The sequence below is a fragment of the Octopus sinensis genome, linkage group LG19, assembly GCF_006345805.1.
Source record: "Octopus sinensis linkage group LG19, ASM634580v1, whole genome shotgun sequence".
NCBI lineage: Eukaryota > Metazoa > Mollusca > Cephalopoda > Octopoda > Octopodidae > Octopus > Octopus sinensis.
Window position 1 is genome coordinate 15,874,867 of NC_043015.1, and position 21,263 is coordinate 15,896,129.

Consider the following 21,263-nt stretch of genomic DNA (forward strand, 5'->3'; position numbering starts at 1 on the left):
AGAACATTACATAATGAGTTCATATTTAAATAACAATTTTCAGCAATCCATCAATGTCCACTTAAACTGTATTATAAAAGTAAAAGCATGTTATAATAATAGAGCAGACACTAGAGCACAGAAAGAAGTGCCATAAGTATGTAAATAATCATTTCTACTAAAGGCATAAGGCCTTAAATTCTGCAGGGAAGGGGCTAGTCGATTGCATTGACCCCAGTACTAGACTGGATTTGAAAGAGAATACAGCATATCCAGACTATCACACTTCATATTCATACAATAAAACACTGCATGTCAGAGTGTGCAGGATGGAGTTGTATATATCTGCTCCTTGTAGATAAATATATACATACCTAGATATATGAGGGGACCCAAAAGAAACCAGAATTTTGCAATATTATTTTATTCACTTAGTTTTACATGTTTACACTTTCATCACTTTCAAATATTCTCAATTTGAAGCAGTGCATTGGTCCAGGTGCATTTTCCACTATTCAAAGCAGTGCTGAAACTCTTGCGACATGATGTCTTTTAATGCCTCCATCGGTTTTTTCTTCACTTCTTCCACATCTGCAAATACCCTAACACCAGCTTTCATCTGGATCAACTTCCAACTGTTCTTTCAGTTCATGACACACATTCAGTCATGACTACTTTTGATCTTCCCTGAGCAAGTGAGGCACAAATTTTGCTGCAACTATTTTCATTTGCAATTCCTCACTCAAACTTCGTTGGCAGGAGCTCCAGGACACATCAGTCATATCAACAAGTTCGTTAATTGTTCAGTGATAAACCTCCAAGATCAGTTCATGAATCTTCATAATGTTTTCCTTCGTTTGGGAGGTTAACAGTTGTCCTGAACGAGGTTGGTCTTCAAATGACAAGTGGCTGTTTCTAAAGAGTGGAAACCACTCATAAACTTTTATTTTGTTCATGGCAGTGTCCTTGTTACCTGTTTGACGCATGCCAACTGTCTCAGCCATCGTTTTTCCTAGTAGAAAACAGAATTTCACAGAAGCATGCTGTTCATTTCAGCCATTGCAAAAATCAATGAACCAAGAAGCACTGCAAAACAAAGATGCACTACATGACAGTACAACTTCCCTGATGCTGGTCAGCCGACTGATGCCTGAGAGTTGCAGTTGCATCAAGTGGCATCTAGCAGCAGAAGCCTAAACTACAATGGCCTTGTCCCACAGAGAATGTTTCTGGTTACTTTTGGGACACCCCCCACCCAATACGCAAGTGCTAACATATCAGAATCAATAGTGTATGTAAACATAATTTGTCAGCATATGATCCACAAAATGTGTATTTGACTTCCAAACTGAAATCATGCGCTATCTACCTCGGAAGCAAACACTAAATAAAATCCTATCCATAGGAGAAGTCATAATAAATACCAAATAGAAAAATGTTAGAATATACCTCACAGTATCTTATTTTACAAACACAGCACACATATATTTCTAATTTTGCTGTGATGATACTTTCCAGTTAGAAATAAGGACCACCATGTCCTCATCTTTTAAATTGGAATTTTTGAAATGGAAATTTAATTTTAAATTAGAATTTATAACCAAAATTACTGTTTTTAGATACATCAGCAATGTCTAATATTATGCTCTATATTTCATTTATTTACAATAATTATACATAAACTTTTTACAGATATATTTAATTAGTCTAACATATATGTCAGTTACTATCCTGAATTCAGAGCTCTTAAACACATTTAAAATTTCACACTTCTAGCAACGAAAGGCAAACTGATTACTGACAAAAGAATATAAAATTATATATTGAGATGATCCATACCATCATCACCAGATGGTCCTCTTAATCCTGGAACACCATCCTGACCTGGGTAGGAACCACCTGGGGTTCCAGGTAATCCTGGTCGACCTTCATCACCAGGAAATCCAGGGTATCCTTAAAAAAGAATGAACATATTCATTAAGTAACGAGTTTCATATAAAGGCACTGAAATTATATACACACAAACACTTATGAATTGTCATGATAATGGGTGTACGTGTGTATACATATATATATATATATAATATATATATATATATATACACATACATGCATACCATACATACATGTATGCATAAATTCATACATAGACACGTGTGTGTACATACATACATTTTATTAGTGGTACAATGAAAACTTGTAAGACATTCCAGAAATTCTCCATCTGAGATTCTTATGTGAATAGATGCACATGCTAGGGTGTATGCATTGACAGTTCAACTAACACACCAACTCAACCATATATTTACACCAGGAACTCTCTCAACTCAACAAGCCATGTCACTTTGTTAGCAACCAACTCGAACTCTCTCAAGAACTTTTATAAAACTCACAGGAAAAACAAACAGACATACATATATGCATGCATGCCTGCATATATGCATCTGCGGATAATGTTATATTTTTTCTTTTATTGCTTCAAATCATAAATGACTAGATAATCCTATCAGTAATCAATGACACTCTCAACTCATCTTTGTAGGGGTATGTTCTTTTATTTGTTCAATTGTCTGATTTGGAGAAAGGCTCATGGCTTCACAGGCTCTCTAACACCACAGAAGTTGATGCAGTTGATGTTCTTCTTAAACTGTATGTCAAAGACTGCAGAAAAGAATTCTAAAGGACTGATGTTCTATAGAGAAAAATATTGGAAAAGTGTCACTCAGTTAGGTTTGGATGGAAATGGAATGAGACCAACCAACACTAAGAAGTAGAGACCAAAATAAGAGCGGCAGAAGAAAAGCAAACTAAGGAGACAGTACATTTGTGAGCCAGAAGCTGGTGGGAGTGACTCTATGCCAATTATTTGCATGACTTTTTTTTTTTTTTAGCAATCTGCAATGTCTGAGTGCTGTAAAGAATTCTGTCTCAGATATTGCAACTTTATTCCAATTTGTGTCTCTCTTTGGCAGGAAACAAGCAACTGCTATAGGCTGAAGTATTTTCTATGCCTACAGAGGAATGAAGGAATGCTGAACCCTAGTGATCATGTTTTTTTTTCTTGCTATATTGAAGATGTAGGACACCAGGATAGATAAACACAAATGGCCTGGTCATGGGGAAATATTATCTTTCTGGAGAACAGGGAAATTAAAGGAACTGGAAGGGTATTCAGTTCAGCAAATCTGCTTCAATAAACTCCATTTAATCCTTGCAAGCATGGGAAAGTGAGCATTAAAAGTGATTTTTGTGCTATTTTGAAAGAGGCAAGATTGAACAAGACACAACTGGAAATGTCATTGAAGTTTCTGCTCACAAAGATAGTGGTGTAAATTTGCTGTGAGACATCTGGGCTGCATTTTAATAACACTTGGATGAGAAAGTAAGACAAAAGTTGAAAAATGGTATCATCTGCATGAAATTTCACATCCCACACACAAACCAAACAGCAACATTTTTCAAGCACTAAAAATCATAATTATTCTGCAACTAAAGTTGGCTGATAAGATTGGTTTATCCTTGTTCGTATTTGCTCTCTTCTGTTAGATGTCATACACATCTTACACCATTAATCTGAATTATTTATACATAACACACACACACACACACACACACACACACACACACACACAGATAGATAAATAGATACACACAATATATTGAGTGGTAGACTTAATTTCTCATCCAGTTGAACAGCACCATTTAGTGTCATAAGTGAGCAGACCCAACTCTATTGCAAGCATTCAGACAAAACTTCTTGCTTGGAGATATCTCCCCCTTGCTGTCTCTCCCACTAGCCTTGAAGACCCTGTAATGATCATAGGGACTGTCTTCTCTCCTGATTAAAGGGTTATGTATACATATATATGTGTGTGTGTGTGTGTAGACAATGTGAGGACATCTTATCCTAATAAGGGATTATTATATCCAAAATTTCACTGGTTTAATCTCGCCAACACCATTGAGGAATATTTCTTTGACATATAGGGAATTATTATAAATATAATCTCCTAATATAATATTGAGTGTAGTATTTTCATGATATATATGTCCAAAATCATGCAGGTGAGAGTAGGAGAAATAGTATAAGTGAAGGAAGAGGAGAGAAAATAGTAATTCAATAAAGGAGAAGTCGTGGGAATAATAGCCATGACTGAGAGGGAGTGAGAGAAAGTAATAGCAATGAGAGAGAGGAAGTGGCAAATAGCAAGTTGTGTATCTTCTACTATGATAACACTTTTGTGGTTTTGCCCATCAAAACTTATAAATGAGAAAAGAAGGAAGGGGTGCTAGATGAATAACAAGTGAAGGAGTGAAGACAAAAATCAGCATTTCAATTCTGTGTGTATATGTGTTTGTAAAAGGAGGTATATGAATGTGTATGTGTGTGCGCAAGGGAAGTATGTGAATGTATGTGAACACTGACAAGTATATTAATTTGATTTAGCATCCATATCTTCTACTATAATAATACTCTTGTGCATTACTCTGTCACAACATATGAATAAGAAAGGAAGGGGTGATAGATGAATAAGGAAGGAAAGTGTGATGACAAATTTGGTAGGGGAATGATGGAAATTCTATGGTGAAAAAATCAGTGTTTCAACTGAGTGAGAGTATAAATGTGTGTACGTAAAAGGGAGTCATGTGAATGTTAGTGTGTATGTGTGTGTGTGTGTGTGTGCAATAGAAGTGGGATGGTGAACATTCAATGCTGAAAAGAAAAATCAGACAGCATTTCAACTCTGTGTAAGTATATGTGTGTGCATGTGCAAGGGAAGTGTGTTAATGTTTGTATCTGTCATTAATATGTACCTTATTTTGTACCTTATTTTTATATAAAATACTGCAATTTGCCATCATATATATATATATATATATATATATGTGTGTGTGTGTGTGTGTGTGTGTGTGCATTATAATATATATTATATTATATTATATATATTATAATAGCACAGAATTTTGTCAGTGAACAGGTCGTGGCCTCAAAGTGACGAAAATATTTTGACAAATTAAATTTAAATGTTGAAGTGAATCTAACGGATTTTGTGTGTTTCTTAAATGGCTTATAAACATCTTCCACGCTGCAATTGTTATATATATATATACATATATATATACATACATCTGTGTGAGTTAGAGTTTGAGAAAACAAGGGATAGTATCTATCCAATATACTACTTGTAGTGTAACCAGTTATTTATGGCCAAGTGCTAGTTATTGCATGACAATCTCTCAATTGAGTATTATATATGAGCTGGGGTAAACTAGTGGTTTATGCTTGATTTATACAGGAAATCATGATGAAATATGATTTAGAAAATTGAACAGAATCATATGCCCCTATGCATCTTAGAATAACCATTAAGGACCATAAAAACAATTTTCATTCTAAGCCATAAGTAAGACTGATATGCCCATGTAAGTCTGATATTGGAAGACTCTGTAAACTTATACTAGATAAATATATGGATAAACTTAATACGTTAAATAAAATTAAACTCTGGAGTTGTACCCGAGATACGTTAAATTGGTTCAAAAATATCAAAGATAAAAATAGGCGCAAGTTCATCATCCAAATAGATATAGAAAATTAGTATTCATCTATTAACGAGATTATTCTTTATAAGGCCCTTTTATGTTATGAAATTGGTTAAGATGACATATGATGAAGTTAAAATAGTGCTGACAGCGAGGAAATCCCTAATTAGATATAAAAATAAAATATGGGCTAGGAAACATAGAGCCATGGGTGCCCCAGACTCTACCCAAGTAACAGATCTAGTAGGAGTGTACCTATTATCTGAACTTGAGTTAGAACACCTTAACATAGAGGGAGGTCTATATAGGGACGACCTACTCCTTATAACTAGAAACTGCACCAATAGATCATTAGAAAACATGAAAAAATATACAAATTCTTTAAGAATTATGGTTTAGATATCTCTATAGAGAAAGAATATTCCACGGTTAACTACCTAGATGCAAACCTAAACTTGGTAACTAATATAACCCACCCTTTCCATAAGTTAAACGAGAACCTTAAGTACATTAATGCCCTTAGTAACCATCCTAGCTCAGTTAAAAAAGCATTAATAGAGAATATAAGTAAAAGAATTTCTATGTTATCCTCGGATATTGATACTTTCAATAAATATGCCTCTTACTATAATAGTGCACTAAAAGAAGCAGGCTATAATTCAAAAATTAAATTCTTTAATAATTACAGACCAATAATAGTACTATTAATCATCCTAACTCTCAAACCAACTATAGTAGTAATAGCAATGATAATAATAAACAATATAGAGAAATAAATAAAGATAATTATGATATAGTCTAAATAAAAATGATAATACTAATAATTATAGTAAGGATAATACAAAAAATAATTCGAATAAAAATGATAAGCATAAATATATATCCATGAAGAATACACTGTTAACGATGAAAAATAATTATTATTATTACAATAATAGTATTAATAATAATAACAATGAATATAAACATAAGGAAATTATATGGCTAATTATCCCTTATGGAGCCCAAATTCAAACTAATATTATTAAAGAAATTTTGAACATAATAAAAACATCCTTTAAAACATCCTTTAAATACAACTATTAGAGTGAGCTATTCTATAACAAGGAATGCAAGAAATATTACATCCTCAATGCACAATTTCAAATTAAAATAAATGTTATAATAATAATATAACTAATATTAACCATAGCTACAGCAGAACTATAACAAATAATAAAAATAACGGTATTTTAAATAAATGAACATGAAAAGATAAATCCAAATTATAGCCTGCTTCTTTTAGTGCACTATTATAGTAAGAGGCATATTTATTGAAAGTATCAATATCCGAGGATAACATAGAAATTCTTTTACTTATATTCTCTATTAATGCTTTTTTAACTGAGCTAGGATGGTTACTAAGGGCATTAATGTACTTAAGGTTCTCGTTTAAATGCACATGAAAAGATCAATCTAGATAACGAAATTTATAAATGTATAGTAACCGCTAACAATAACAACAACAACAACAATATTAATAATAAAGAATATATTGGATCCACAGCGAACGAAATTAAAAGAATTTCTCAGCATTATCAGTCTTTCAAAAATCCCAAATTAAAAAACTTCTACAGGTCTAAGTAAATACATATGGAAGTTAAAATCTAATAAAATAGAGTACACCCTTAATTGGTATATTATTTGTAGAGCGAACTCGTATAAAATAGGTAACAAAACATGCTTATTATGTACAACAGAGTTTATGAAAATGCTCCAGTCGATAGAGTTATTTTTAAACACTAATGAAGAGAGAGGAATAAAATGCCGACATAGGAATAGCTTTACATATAATAAAATGAAAATATGCTAAATAAACCCCCACCAGCATATCATCTCCACACACTTATGATGAATATAGTTACTAGAAGTTTCAATAGTATTCATAGTGGTATTATATACGTATATAATAAGAACTAAGTATTTATTAAACAATATTACCTCTAAATGAATAGTCATGCCACATTTATGTAACATAAATCTCAAAATCTACAACACTTTAAAACTCCATGCATAGCTAACTTTACGATTATAGCCCCATTTTTAGTTATTATCTCTTGACTTCAACCTCTCTTATAATATTATTTTTAGAATATTTTCCAAAGTATTTTATTTTATTCTTTTATGTTATACCCAATTCCCATAATACTTAGCGTCTGACATTTGCTCTTGAACTTGCAGGATTCAACCTTGTGTCGTAAAGTAATATACCTTTTTACTTCTTTTATTCACTAAGTTTCTAAAGTAAGTAGTTCTATTTACTAAGTAATATTTATTCTAGACTTTTAACTCACATTTGGCATAAAATATGTTTTATTATACTAGTACTGACAGGAGTATATTTTACAATAAATTATTACAAGTAATAGAATTTCTATAATATTTATTTACGTTCATATATTTGTTTTGCAAGATTCTTGATGTGAAATTGTGTGTTGAAACAGATGTTGTATTTAGGAATGGTCATTTTGCCAGTTTAGCCAGTAAAAACACACGCACTATATATTTGGTGTTAATTTGCTTCAGCGTTATTTATTTTTTACATTAATCTTAATCTTATTTCGGCCAGAGTTCTTTCGTCACACTTCTGTGACCTCATCAGTGGTCCTTTGCTTTCTTCCTTCTTATTTTTGTGTCTCTCCTTACTAACGGTCAGTCATTTTGTATTCCTATTGTATATGTCTTCATTTTTCGTATGCGTATACCTCTATGTGTCTATGTTTAGTTAGTGTGTAGGGTGGAGTGCCTGTAATATTTGTATCTCCTGTTTATACACGTTCGTGTAATTTGTTTTTGTTTATTTTTATTTTGTTCATGTGTTTACACCTACTTATTATTATTATTATTATTATTATTATTATTTGGTTGTATTTAGTTAAATTTTTTAATGTATACAGTTATTTACTTCCATTTGTTTATTTATCTGTGTATTTTATTATGTTATTAGTTTTGTTTCTATTGTTACCAGTTTATGGGGATCTTCTTCTGTCATATGCTGTGGTGTGTTGGGGTGTGTGCTAGTGTTCCATTCCAGTTTCCTATTCAGGCTAGGTTTATCTTCTATTATGTGTGTAGCTTCCGTAATTTGACTGATTGTTGCGTCTGTTCTATGTGTGGACAAGATTTTAACTTCCATGTTGTTGAGTGAGCCCCCGTGTTCCTGCTCGGCGTGTTGGTACAGAACCGATGAGCTCTTTTCTTCCTTAAGTTCTCTCCAATGTTTCATTTACCCACTCTCCTATGCTCCGTGCCGTTTACCTTACGTATGTCGTTGTCTTGTTATTGCATCGTCCCCCTATACATCTTATACTATAAACTACATTTCTGGCTTTACAGTTTGTTTGTGGGCTAAATCTACACACAGTACAGTTCCTATCCGTACAGGGGGTTCTACTAAAAGGGTAGGTTCTACCGATTAAGGATTTAATAGGGTTGCCTGGCCTTTCAACAACCTTAATCCTTAACTTAAGTTTGTCTAGGGCCCTTCTAAAGCGGTACACCAGTTCGCCTCAAGGGGTGGTGTCGACAAACATGACACTCTGGTATTTGTGGCTATCATACCAGGCCTTCCCTATTTTCTTCTTAGTCCTTTCAATAGTGTTCCATGACTTGCTCCTATAGAGTGGGCAAATCCCATTCCTATCATTACATAAGATAGTATCAAATTTCTTCATGGCTCCTTTGTATACTCTGATCCTTTCTTTATGGCTGTAACCTGAGAACTGCATGCGGTGAACGAAATGTTGAATGTATCTCTTTAACTCTGTAGGCTCGCACATGCGGGACACATTTCGCATTATTCTGACGAGGTCTGCCATCAAAATATTGAATTTGGCATTGTCCGCGATAGCTGAGTTCCGGTGGATTAAGTATTTGAAGGCCATAGGTTTGGCATAGTACGAATGAAGGATTCAGGTTTTATTATTCTCAGTTTCCAGCCAAAGTTCTGTGTCTAGTACTGGTACTCTATGGTTAGGGTGTTTAGTAGGGTAGTCTATCGTGACCTTAATACTCTGGTGGATGGAGTTAGCTATTTGCTGGATGCTCTCCATAGTATTAGTTTCTACTTCTATTTCAACAGTACTCTCTTGTGGGGGTGCCTTTACCACTATGTTGATATCATCAACATAGCGAGAGTACATGTTCACGAGTATGGAGTTCTGTGTCAGACGTTCCTTAAGCCTTCTGTCCCACCATACCATGAAAAGGTTGGCCACATCACTGGCGATACTAACGCCGATGGCTGCCCCTCGTCTTGGGTGTATATTTCATTGTTAAACTTAAACGTGTGGCCTTTTAGGGTAACTCTTATACTAGCTCCTAGTGCATGTGCGATCATTTTCTTTACTTGATGGACATTTGCAGGTAACAATATAAACAAAACTAATAACAATAAAATACACAGATGAATAAATAAATGGAAGTAAATAACTATATACATTAAAACTAAATACAACCAAAATAATAATAATAATAATAATAATAATAATAATAATAATAATGAGTAGGTGTAAACACATGAACGAAATAAAAATAAACAAAAACAAATTACACGAACTAAACATAGATACACATAGAGGTATACGCATGCGAAAAATGAAGACATACACTAGGAATACAAAATACAAAATGGCTGACCATTAGTAAGGAGAGACACACAAATAAGAAAGAAGAAAGCAAAGGACCACTGATGAGGTCACAGAAATGTGACAAAAGAACTCTGGCCGAAATAAGATTAAGATTAATGTAAAAAATAAATAACGCTGAAGCAAATTAACACCAAATATATAGTGCGTGTGTTTTTATTGTCAATAACCATTATAATATATATATATATATATATTATATATATATATATATTACAGAGATGTGCTTGCATAGCAACTGACCTGATCTGAGATCATATGCTGAAACAAAAACATTTGCAGTGTGCGGAAGGTGTTTATAAGCCCTTTAAAAATGCACAAAAACGTTAGATTCACTTCAAAATTTAAATTTAATTTGGCAAGATATTTTCGTTGCTTTGAGACCGTAAATATATTTACATATATACATAATACACACACACACACACACACACACACACACACACACACACACACACACACACACACATATATATATATGGTAAGGCAACTGCATGAAAAATACCTAGCCAAAGATAAATCTCTGTACTTAGCTTTTGTTGCCTGGGAGAAAGCCTTTGACAGCGTACCCCGATCCCTTATCTAGTGGTCAATAAGGAAAATGGAGATAGACGAGCACAGGGATGCTCTAAATAATATGAGGGTTGGCAATGAGTATAGTGAAGAATTCCGAGTAGAAGTAGGGGTTCACCAAGAATCAGTCCTCAGCCGACCTCTTATTCATTATAATCCTTCAGACAATAACAGAGGAATTCAAGACAGGCTGCCTCTGGGAGCTCCTCTATACTGATGACCTTGCTCTATTAGAGACGAAGATTAGGGAGCAAGGTCTAGAATTGAAGGGCCTTGGGGTTAACCTAGCAAAAACCAAAGTGTTAGTAAGTAGGAAGCCTGTCAAATTACAACCCTCTTCAGGTAGATGGCCCTGCTCGATCTGCAGAAAAGACGATGTATCCGGTGTAAACTATGGACACGTAAAAGGTATTGAACGAGGTATTGAAAATCTTGTTGAACATTGGGAAGAAGTTGTAAACAACAAGGGTGAATAATTATTGATTAATTAGTTGTTATTTTTTATTAAACCCCTTAAAAACTTTAAATTTAAAACAGTGGGAACTTAGTTGCTAACCCAACATATAAATGTTTTAATACACACACACACACACACACACACACACACACACATACACACACACACAAGACAAATGAACAAATACATTCATGCCTGCTTGCAATCAGATAAGAAAGCTACAATTATAAACAAAAATTCACATTATACATAATATAACAATACCTTGACAAATCAAATTACTCATATTGTAAGCAGACTACATTTCATTTCATATTATCACTTAATGAGAAAATTGTCTTTCACCTGAATGACATCAGCTTTCTAACAATCATTGGAATATATATTCATATTCATAAAATTCATGAAAGAATTGATAAAAATTTCCTACCTTTTGGTCCAGGTAATCCTGCAAAACCAGATGGACCTCTAGGGCCAGGTAATCCAGGTAATCCATCATCACCTTGTTTACCTGGTGGACCTCTTCCATAAGATTGTCCAGGCTCTCCCTTTGAAAAGAAGATAACACAAGTAAATTTAAAGCTGTATACTTTTTCAAAAATGTTTACATATCTTCGAAGCTGTATTTCCAGTGAGGGTGATGTATAAGTTGAAGCTAAGACCAGGATAAATAAAGCAACATCAGTATTCTAACACTAACTAATATAAAGATTAAAGACTATCAGTAAGAAGACATAATACTACAGCTATACTCAACTATTGTTATATAAACAGCCATTTATACCTCTGAAACCTGGAACAAGACTGTGAAGATCTCTCCATTGCTGCACATATTTTATCGATGCTGCCCACATTCAATTCTGGGCATCTCTTATTGAGTCAGGGTGAAAAGTGATGAAGAGCTGGCATGGGAAATTTGAAGGATGTGGGGACGATGTAACAGATAAGATTTACTGGCCATGAGCTTTAATTACTGCAGGAGAAACATGTTACCATCATGATGAAGTGGACACCAGAAAGAGGAAAAAATTCTGAGTGGAAGACCAAAGAATACATGGTACAGTATGTTCCAGAATAACATGATAGTGATAGGAGTCAGCCCAAGTAAAGCTAAGAGGAAAGCAAGCAATCAGAATGTCTGGAGACAGCTTGCTGCCCATTCTGCTGACAGCATTGGAAGATCTAAGAGCCAAAGAGAGGATGTTTTCAACATTATTGTTTACTGATTAGTAAACCACTGCTTTGGAACATTTAAAGCTCAGTCTTACAGTGGTCCTCTGTAGGTAGAAGAGGTAAGTAAAAACATCTGACACAATATGAAATATTCAATAAAAACAGAGAATATCTTGTACAAGTATCAAAATATTGAATATTTGTAGAAAAGGATGATATACAGGAATGCTGTGCAATTGAGAAGCTCACTATGCAATTGTGTGTCCTTGAGTTCAGTTCCAGTGTATGGCATCTTGGGCTTCTACTGTTGCCTCAGGCCAACTAAAGCCTTGTGAGGGCATTTGGTAGAAGGAAATTGTAGGGCCTTGGGTTGGTAGTTCCAGAATTTTGAAGAGTGTTGAATCATCCCTAAGCTATTACTGTTCCTGGGTCAACTGCGACCTGGAATAGTAGCACCTGTCAGAGTTCCAGCTTTGGGTTAATCACAGCAAGTCAGCCAAGTAGAAGGTGCTCATTAACCTGGTGGGGTGGGGGCCTATTTAGGTGAAGGAAAACTCTTGTTCCAAACTTCAGCAGCCTTATAGCCATAACCAGCCATTGGTAGGCTTTAGAAATAGACTCTGAGGAAAAATTGGGAGTTGGAGTCCCTGAAGCAATTTGACAGTGTCTACAACCTCATCATGTTAACTCTTGTGACAATATTGGTGCCAAATTGTAATAGCTACACTGTACTTTTAGATCCATCAGTGATGTGAAGAGGGGGACATGATTCATAGGCAAAAATCTGTTCTCTATATATATACTTACTAAGCTTGGATCCTGTCAAATACTGTGTACTGGAAAGGCTGAACCAGACAACACACCTGAAAGGACACTCTGATCCAACAGCACTGGGATAGCTTACAAGTGCATCTTGTGTGGCAGAGACTGTCATCCATGCATCAGAGTGTTCAGCAACAGACAATACTGTTCCAGTATGGCAAGCAACTTAGACCATCATCCATGGTATTAATAAGAGACAGAAGCCTCACATGTGTGTGTGTGTTTGTTCTGCACTGTTTGACAATAAGTGTTGGTTTGTTTACATTCTAATAACTAAGCAGTTTGGCTAAAGAAACTGACAGAATAAGTATCAAACTTTCAAAACAGAATATAAGTACAGTCTTCAAGCTAGTGCACCAGCATGACAACAGCCCAATGACTAAATCAAGTAAAATATAAGAGATGAGAAATCGAGGGTTGTTTTAAAGAGAAAAAAGAATGATGAAAGAAAATTTTCTGGTTGAGATATACTTAGATGAATAATGTGATGATAAACAACAAACTAACAAAATATATTGCAAATGGTTATAAAATTTATCAGTGGTCAAAACCAATAAATAAATTTAGCAGGAAATATAGAGCCAATGAACACTACATACTAAATGTAAAGAGGTTTGACAGCAGATTGTCATCAAAACAGAAGTAGTGTCATAGTTTTTATCTTTTACTTGTTCCAGTCATTGGGGCACTGCCTTATTGTTAGTTATTTTAAAACTAAATAATACACACTATTAATTTGACACATTCTAACTTGTGAAAACATAGGAGTGATTTTCAAGACATAATGTTTAAAGAAAAAATTAATTTTGTTTATGAGTCTTTACCAAAACTCTACAAGAAAATAATTTACATAAAAATCAAGATTTCTGCTGAAAATTTGACTCACCTTTGATCCAGGTCTACCTATCAAACCAGGTTTCCCTTCCAGTCCAGGGTCTCCTTGAAATCCTTTTGGTCCTGGGCTACCCATCATTCCTGGATAGCCTTCAGTTCCCCCTTCACCTCTTGTGCCATCAATTCCATTGATACCACTATCTCCAGGTTCACCAACTGCACCAGGGAAGCCTGGCCGACCCTCAGAGCCCGGACGACCATCAAGACCTGCAAAGAAAACAATGATATAAAGTAATGCTGCCAAAATTAAACTATTTGTAAGATGGTCTTAGAAAGTATGTACAATACATAAAAGAATTTTAAAAATACAGGTAATTCACTTTCAAAGAAGTAACAATGACATACCTGGTTCTCCAGGTAATCCATCAATTCCAGGATGGCCTCTGTCTCCATTAACAACGTCAAAGAAAGATAAATCTCCTGGTTCACCTATAAAAATTGAATGAATACAACGATCATTCATTAATTCCTAATATATATGTATAAATACATACACACACAAACACACATATACACCTGTGTATATATATATATATATATATATATATATATATATATATATATATATATATATATATGGCCTGCTCACTTTAGCCAGCGGGGTGGCATCATTGAAGGCTAAAACAATGTGAAGCACTTTGTGACCAGCGATGTGTAGCAACATCTGATGGCTTGGTCGGTCACCTGATTACGTGATCACATACAAATATATATATATGTCTATCTATCTATCTATATATATATATATATATATATATATATATACTTCAAATTTACAGAAAACAAAAGATGAAGACAGCTGAGGAAACTACAAGCATGTGTATTAAGTATGATGCTCTCTATTATTTTTAAATGTTTCTATACATATGAGATGACCTCCATCCATACTTGTACATGCATATGTTTCTTCTCCTAACTTGTGTTTCTTTCTTTCTTCCTGTTTCAGCTGGACAGGGAAGACGTATTGTTCTCTGTCTCCTATCCAGACATGTTTCTTCACATTCACCACTACAACCTCGTTAAGGTTTAGCAGCCCTTCCTGTTTGTTTTCACTTTCCTGTTTTTGTCACCAATCTTGACTCTCTGCAAGATCGCAAATTTTATTCAATTTGCTTTGCAGGAGCAACTGTTTTATCAAAGGTAAAACTTGTCATGAATTGCTTGAAATACGGATTAGAAAAACAGCGAACAACTGATGAAGGGTCGTTCCTTGTGTTGCTTGTTTTGTTTTCCATTTATTTCTTTTGTTGCTTGCAAAAAAAGTCCTTATTCCATGTCCTCATACTTCGTATGTATTGTTGTTTATGTTTTGTGACGTCCTGTGCCCACACATGTATATAAGTATACATGTAAGTATGTACATATACGTATGTATATATGCATATATATATATTATTTATATTATTATATGATTGAATTCCACACATCCTTTTCCAAGTAAGTATATATATATATATATATATATATATATATATATTGCTTAAGTATTGCAATAAAGCTATAAGGTGTTACTCAGGCACTCAACTATGAGCTCACTGCATTGAACCATTCAACTCATGCCAGCACCTATGATGATGATGATGATGATGATGATGATACCTTTTTGTCCAGCAATGCCAAAGGCAGGAAAACCTGGCAAACCACGTTCTCCTTTATCACCAGGCAAACCACCATAAGACTCTCCAGGAAGACCATCTAAACCAGGCAGACCAGGCGAACCTGGTAGACCATCCAGACCATCAATTCCAATACGTCCAGGGACTCCCTAATCATAAGATAAAATTTTGTTGCAACAGTTTAAGTAACCAGCACAAAGTAGACTGTCTTTTATTATTTTAAGTTTATTAAAGTAACTTTTGAAATGAACAGACAAAAAGAATCGAAGTCACATGTTAGAAGCAAACTACAGATAAATGTAAATTGCAAAATAGTTAGAGAAATTGTTCCACAATTACAACAGATTTTTATTTCAGACATGAACAGGAAGGTAAATTTATAAAATCAAACCATATACCAACTGAGGGTTTAAACATATTAAGTAAGGTAAAAAATGTAAAAGATATGAAAAATACTGATAAAATCTGTTTTTATGCTACCATATTGTTCTCAACTTTTAGTTTAATCTGAAGAAATCTTTTACTTGGAATATCTCATCAATTCTTCAAACATGTTTTATTTTATAAAATCTTTTAAAAAAGAATCAAAGAAGACTAGCTGAGTTTAGAAAAAACTGTAAGACTTACTGTATATAAATGAAGTAAATTAGGTAATTCAATTACATTTTTAGAGAAAATAAGGTATTGCATGCCTTGGGAGAAAAAGGCTCAATTTGGGACTTCGTTTCAATGTTTTAAACTGGTAGAATCAAAAAAAACTTTTATTCTCTCTATTATTATTTTATTGCTCTATAAAATGATTAAACCTACACTGAGTTAAGTATTTAGATCAAATAAAAAAAATGTTTAAAATATTTCACATGAAAAATATTAAAAATTAGGAAATATAGCTTGTTAGAAGCAAAAATAATAAAATAAAGATGTAGGAGCAATGATTGAATCAGGTGATATATTAAATACATATCCAGATCAAATGTGAGCTGAAAGCAACAACTTAAATGCTTTTAAACTTCATAATAAATGTTACATTGAGGAGTAAATACACTCTGTTTAGAGTCATTCATAAATTAAGTTGTATATCAAATACCTAATTTAATTCAAGAATAACACTGAATAGTGCATCTACTTTGCAATTTAAATTCTGAGAGGAACTATAAAAACATTTAGGAAGTTGCCTTAAATTAACACATTTGTGAACATGTGGGTATGATTTAAGAAATAGTATTGAGAGAATTATCTCATTATTTTCTTATGAGTAAGTAAGATTATTTGAGCATAGCAGAAGTTAACAGAATAAATTAAAGTATATTAATGATACTCAAACCATTAACTCCAAACACATAAAAGGTAAAAACCAGGACTTGATCATAAGTGGATGAAACTAAGTGCTGTAAGACATTCCTTCTGGTGTTCTATCATTTATGGCTACTCATAATTTCCCATTACATACTTATTATTCATAATATTAGTAATACTTCTTGAAAAACAAAATAAAAGTGTAATAACCGTTTCTCCTGGATATCCAGCAGGGCCTGATCGACCTCTAAAGCCAACATCTCCAGATTTTCCACTTTGGCCATAAGCTCCAGGAATTCCAACATCACCAGGTGCACCTTTACTTCCTTTTACATAGACATAATCACCTTTTTCTCCTTTTCTTCCTTGTAAACCTAGTGGGCCTGGGAATCCTCTTGAACCCTAAGTATGAGAAAAGAAAGGCTCTCAGAAATATATTTGAACTAAAGAACAGAACAACAAATTTCTTTTAATCTCAAATCTATCATAATAGAAATAAAGAAATTTTTTCATGTATTTTTAATTGAAAACAGTTTTTTGTAAGTATATTGAATAAAACTGAAAATAATGATTACATTCCATAATTTGTAATATTTCACCAGGTAAATTTGTAAATATTTACCTTCGTACCAGGAGATCCAGGTAAGCCAGGAATACCAGAATATCCCTTCTCTCCTGTTATTCCTGGAAGACCATCAGGCCCATCAAAACCAGGACGACCTGCAAAAGAGAAAATATTTGATTATTTGAAAGGAAATTAAATCATTCCTATAATATCCAGAACATACCAGCCTAGAAATGGCTGGATCTAATTGTATAATTAGATAATTTTCTTGCAGACCTAAGGACAGAACTTGTCTCAATAAATAAACATTATTATAATTTTAAATACCCCATTCATTTAACTATTCATGTACGAATTATTATAACAATGTCAACAATAATATTATTATCAATAAAAGTATCATAAACATAGTTCTGCTACATTAATTCAATGTCAAAAAGAACTTTCTATTCTCATTATTGATCGCTAAAATAATTATATCAAATTGATGTAATCAGGTCATTTGTTAATTTAACTGAAAAATATAGTGTGCTGTACACAATGTAACCACACAGCAACAACCTATCATCCAATGAATAACGTCATTCTTTACTAAATTTCTATTTACATTATAGGTATAACTCAAAATTCTGAAATAAAGAAGATGCAAATGTATTGGCCACAACAGTGTAATTACTAATAAACAAAACATAAAAGAACACGCAAATTTGTGAAGAAAATTGTTTTTTAGTATTGAACTACTATCATCAATGAATTATATTCTATTTTCACTTCTTGCATTATTATATATGTGTCTTGTTTCCAGAGATTTTATGCTCTGCTTTGCATTATATTTGTTTTTCTCCTCCACTATATATTTTTGTAGTAGTTACAAAAATTTGAGTTTTTTTTATTTTTGTAAAGTGATTCTTTTTCTGAATACTTACTGCTTAAACAGAATCCTAATAAATAACATTTATCAGCTCAGAATACATGCAATCAATTTCATTTCCATTTATACTTTGAAAGGGAAAGTTTTAAAGATAATATCAAGCCATACCGGATCTTCCAGGTACACCAACTTCTCCCTTAACTCCAGGATATCCAGACCTGCAGAATTCACAGTCATCACCACGTTCACCTACGATTCAGAAAATATAAAAGCAAAAAGTAAATAAACAAGCAATACAGTAAAATATACAATATGAAAAAAACATATTGCTACACAATTACAATATTTGCCTTCTTATAAATAAATTTTAAATGAGTCTTACCTTTTCCACCATATGTTCCAGGCCAGCCAGGATTTCCAGGAGAACCCCTTTCTCCAAAATCTCCAGAAACACCTTTTTGACCAACTATTCCTATCTTGGGACCAAATCCATCACCAGGTGGTCCAAAATCACCAAGATCTCCTCGAATACCAGGTGCACCTGGAAGGCCATTTAATCCATCTCTTCCAGATGAACCAGACTCTCCTGGATTTCCTGGATAGCTATCTCCTACTTCTCCTTTATCTCCAACATAACCAACACTTCCTCGTAGTCCAGGACCACCAGGGACTCCATCAGTACCAGGTAAACCTATCAAACACAAAAGCCATTGTAAGATAATATTCTATGACTATAATACATTGTAAGATTTTCCTAAGCACAGTCTTTTGAAAATAATTTAAACATCAGTATGGGATTCAAATTCCATGGTAAAATCTGATTTATTTGATTTGATTTTCATATAAAAAAGAAAAGTTTTGAAAGTGTGATCATAGAAGGGAAATGTTCAAAGTTATAAATATAAAAGACTTGAAATTTCAGATAGTGTTTGAGCGGTGATCAAGATAAAGAGAGGTTACAACCTTTTACTTACAGCAGTGCTATCATTTACTTAAAGTTAAATTATCTCATTTCATATTAAAACTGAACTATGAATGACTGATAAAAAAACAATCTTTATTTATACAAAGGATATTCAATAAGAATACAATTTCTAAATTTTATAAAACAGCTCACTGGAAAACTCTATTAAACTACATTTTGCAATTATCATTAGAAAGCATTAAATAATGACCATTTTCAGTTATAGGTCTCTTATCTTTTTTTTCTTTTTTTTCTAAACAAAAAATTTTAGATTCAGTCTCAGTGCACATCCTAGTCCAAAATACATTTTCGTTTCTACACACTAGACTAAATAAAAAGTCCTGTTAAATGCATGAAGTTAATATTCACATGAAAAAGTAATTGTTCATATTTAGTATTTGTCTTGATTAATCAAATTCATATGTTCAATCAAAAACACTGGTAGCTTCTTATAGTATTCCAAATCACTGTCCTGTTTTGTAGCAATTTGTGTTTCAAAGGATTACAGCCATATATTCTTAGTATTAATCTTACTTTTATGTCATCTCCATTAATGTTTAAAAAAAAATTGCCCTTTATCTTTTTAACAAACAATTTCTACCTACTGAAATATTTCATCAAATATATGATGAAATAAATGATATATTTATGAATTATAAAATACTTTAGAAAGAGTATTTTCTAAACAAATCATTCATAAAATATGCATTTAGCTGTCTCTATATGATAATGTATTAGATAATCTATATCCCCATAATCCATTCTGTGTACCGAACAGAAATGAAAAAAATATCTATACATAATCACAGACATATTCAAAACAAAAGTGAAGTAATGTAATTTTCACCATTATTATATTGTAAACATATGAGATTACATCTCTATGTAAAATTTTGCTTAAATAGTTTATTATATATTTTGGGGTCCTCAGAATTATTGAAAGTAGCTATCCACATCCTAGGTAGTGAAAAGAAAATTTACCTGGGAAACCACGCTCGCCCTTAAAGGAAAATCCATGTAATCCTTCAAGACCAGGAGGACCAGGTAGTCCAGGAACTCCAGGCATACCTGGGAAACCAATTTCACCACTGTTTCCAGTTGGACCTGTTGTGGGAAAATAGAAATACAGTAAATACATACTTCATGAGTTGATATATATTTTATTTAGAAACTGCAAAAGAAAAAAAAGATCAAATTAAATGATTTTCTTTTTAAAAAAATAATGTGAAAAGGGTGTTTGGTTTCTTTTTATTTCTTTCTGTTTTCTTTTCTTTATGCATGACTATGCAACATCTTCACATCGTTCCTTCTACATTTATTTTGACCTGTATTTAGTACTCTTTGCATTCTGTCTTCAAAACATTTTGAAATTAGCATTGAGTTTTTTAATTGAAAATTCTTTCATTGTTTCTACCTTGACCATCATCCTCATTGCTACTTCAAATTTACAAAGGTTTTCTTCATTGATGTCCCAACATATAAATCATGCAATTCTCTGGCTTTATTCTCTTCTATTTTAGTCACTCCTTAATGTAAACTAAATGATTTCTGTTACAGTCTTTGTAACTTCATCCTTGATTCCACCAAAATTACTTGCAAAGTGAAAGATTATATCTCCCAAAATAGTTCCCACATTGCTAGCTATTACCTCATACCATGCATTGATAATATTTTCCAGGGTATTCTTTATTAAAGTTCCCCCAAAAGATTAAATGCATATTCTGTTATTAGCATGCTTTTCTCAATAAGCTTTATCATTTACGTTTTAACCATCTGGGACACCACTTGGAAGAATTTTACTTGAGTGAATTAACCTAGTATTTA

General features: G+C 33.1%; 1 protein-coding gene across 1 annotated transcript in view; it reads right to left on the bottom strand.

Annotated features, from left to right (window-relative positions):
- Window positions 1–21,263, bottom strand: part of LOC115221997 (collagen alpha-1(IV) chain) — a 185,831-nt gene that overhangs the window by 31,957 nt on the left and 132,611 nt on the right. The window contains exons 14-23 of the mRNA XM_029792104.2: window positions 20,421–20,543; window positions 18,858–19,166; window positions 18,644–18,724; window positions 17,662–17,759; window positions 17,250–17,441; window positions 15,727–15,892; window positions 14,473–14,556; window positions 14,120–14,334; window positions 11,669–11,786; window positions 1,819–1,932 (exon numbers count right to left, since the gene is read on the bottom strand). Coding sequence (XP_029647964.1) covers window positions 1,819–1,932; window positions 11,669–11,786; window positions 14,120–14,334; window positions 14,473–14,556; window positions 15,727–15,892; window positions 17,250–17,441; window positions 17,662–17,759; window positions 18,644–18,724; window positions 18,858–19,166; window positions 20,421–20,543 — 1,500 coding nt within the window. The remainder of the gene's footprint in view (window positions 1–1,818; window positions 1,933–11,668; window positions 11,787–14,119; window positions 14,335–14,472; window positions 14,557–15,726; window positions 15,893–17,249; window positions 17,442–17,661; window positions 17,760–18,643; window positions 18,725–18,857; window positions 19,167–20,420; window positions 20,544–21,263) is intronic.